This window comes from Lactuca saligna, chromosome 2 (assembly GCF_052625555.1).
Source record: "Lactuca saligna cultivar CGN05327 chromosome 2, ASM5262555v1, whole genome shotgun sequence".
NCBI classification, from domain to species: Eukaryota; Viridiplantae; Streptophyta; class Magnoliopsida; order Asterales; family Asteraceae; genus Lactuca; species Lactuca saligna.
The window spans coordinates 12323748-12325812 of record NC_136418.1 but is presented as its reverse complement, the minus strand read 5'-3'; the positions used below and the strand labels follow the sequence as shown (position 1 = coordinate 12325812).

Here is a 2065-nt window from a genome sequence, read left to right as displayed (position 1 = left end):
AAATACATAAGAGATCCGATCATCGATCGATATTCGGATTTATCTATGGAATCTCCTTCTGGATCTGGTCCCAACATGGGTGTTTCAACCATAAGTGTAGAGGCAGGTTTAGAATCTTTGAACCTGAACTTCTCAAGAATATCCTCCACATATTTTCCCTGATGCAACAAGATTCCAGATGAATCTTGATGAATTTGTAACCCCATAAACATCACCATTTCACAAAGTGAGCTCATTTCAAATCTCTTTTTCGTGACTTCTTCAAATTCTTTACCCAGCACAGGACTCATTGACCCTAATACGATGTCATCCACGTAGATCTGGACGACAATCAAGTCTTTATCCACTTGCTTTATGAACAACGTCTGATCGTTTGTGCCTCTTGTGTATCCACGCTCCATCATAAAATCTATCAGGGTAGCATACCAAGCTCTAGGAGCTTGATGTAACTCATACAAAGCCTTATCTAATTTCTAGACATGATTTGGAAATTTTGGATTGACAAACCCTGGGAGTTGATCAACGTAGATTTCCTCCTTCACGACTCCATATAAAAAGGCGGTCTTGACGTCCATTTGATAAAAGGTAAACCCCATGTAGGAAGCATATGCCAAGAAGATATGAATAGCTTCCAAGCGAGCCAGAGGAGCATACACCTCAGTGTAGTCAAGACCTTCAATCTGCCGGAAGTCACGAACAACCAAACGCGCCTTGTTTCACACAATTACTCCACTATCATATTGCTTATTCCTAAATACCTAATGTGTATCCAATGACTTCTTTCCCTTTCATAGCTCAACCAACTTCCACAACTTTAACTTGTCAAATTGGTTCAATTCTTTATGCATAACGTCCACCCAACTTGGTTAATTAAGAGACACGTATACATTCTTAGGCTCAATCTGAGATATGAAGCATGAGTAGAGACATGAGTTGACATCTCCATTTTGACTTCTTGTTTGAACTCCTTCTGGTAGTGGATCGATGACATTTTCAATCAGATGATCATACTGAATTCTGTTGGGATTTTCATGGTTGATGTAATGGATTGAGACTTGAAGGTTGGTGATGTTGATGAATCTGTCTTCTACCAAATCACTCGCCTCAGATGATCTAGGACCATGAGAGGTACTTGCCACATATTCATTTGAGACAGGGTCAGGAAAGAGAAGCTCCATGAACGTTTTTGTAGCAGCAGAGATATCCCTTGACATGATTTCACTTTCTTCAGGGGAAATGGAAGTGGCTTCGGCATCAAAATTGGTCTTTTGACTTGGTGAAGAAGGAGAAGTGCTTGGAGCATATTCATCTACCATAGGAGACTCAAGAGTCACTAGAGGAGGTTTGTATGAACAAATAACAACATCTTCCTGTTCATCTTCAACAAAACCACTTGTACCTACGCTGGAACCTGAAACAGTATCTGAAAACACATTCAAAGATTTAAACAATGAAGCATAATCAAACAACCAATCAGGCGCGACTCGAGCATTCGTCTTGTTCTCTTCCAGCCAGCGCATTTCAAATGACTCGACAATCTTCTTAGTGGACTTGTTATACACTAGATAGGCAGTGCATGAAGAATATCCCATGATGTAGCAGTCATCAACTTTCATGTTGAACTTGGGGTTGGACTCCAGGTGAAGGAGGGTGAAAGGACGTCCAAAAATTCGAAAATGAGCGACCGTTGGCTTGTGACCATATAGAATTTCATACGGGGTCTTCATCTGTTATTTGTTGATCAAAAGTCGGTTCTAAACATAGCATGCAATGTTGATAGCTTCAGCCAAGTAGAAGACTGGTAGCTTAGAATCACAAAGCATTGTCCTTGCTACGTTGATCAAAGGACGATTTCTCAGTTTTGCAACACCATTTTTTGAGGTGTCCGAACAACACTATATCGATGCAAAATACTCTTTTCAGCACATAAATGATCCAGAATAGCATTCTTGAACTCCGTGACATTGTCACTTCGAATTGCCTTCACCTTTTCGTTGGTCTGATTTTCAATCAACACAATGAATTTCTTGATCAGGTCAGTAGTGTCACTCTTGTTGGATAAGAA

General features: G+C 40.2%; 1 protein-coding gene across 1 annotated transcript; it reads right to left on the bottom strand.

The window, feature by feature from the left end:
• Positions 1 to 473: 473 nt before the first annotated feature.
• LOC145029520 (uncharacterized) lies at positions 474 to 1727 on the bottom strand. Its single transcript, XM_078978033.1, has 2 exons — positions 888 to 1727; positions 474 to 710 (listed from the first exon to the last, which is right to left on the bottom strand). Exons 1-2 carry the CDS (start codon positions 1725 to 1727, stop codon positions 474 to 476), a joined length of 1077 nt encoding a protein of 358 aa, XP_078834159.1.
• Positions 1728 to 2065: the final 338 nt, after the last annotated feature.

Bases quoted from the DNA above. Each gene is read 5' to 3' on its own strand.
- LOC145029520 (XM_078978033.1), bottom strand. From the start codon at position 1,727: ATGAAGACCCCGTATGAAATTCTATATGGTCACAAGCCAACGGTCGCT. The intron at 711-887 runs GTATACGTGTCT...GTGTGAAACAAG, and splicing joins CTCAGATTGAGCCTAAGAAT to GCGCGTTTGGTTGTTCGTGA.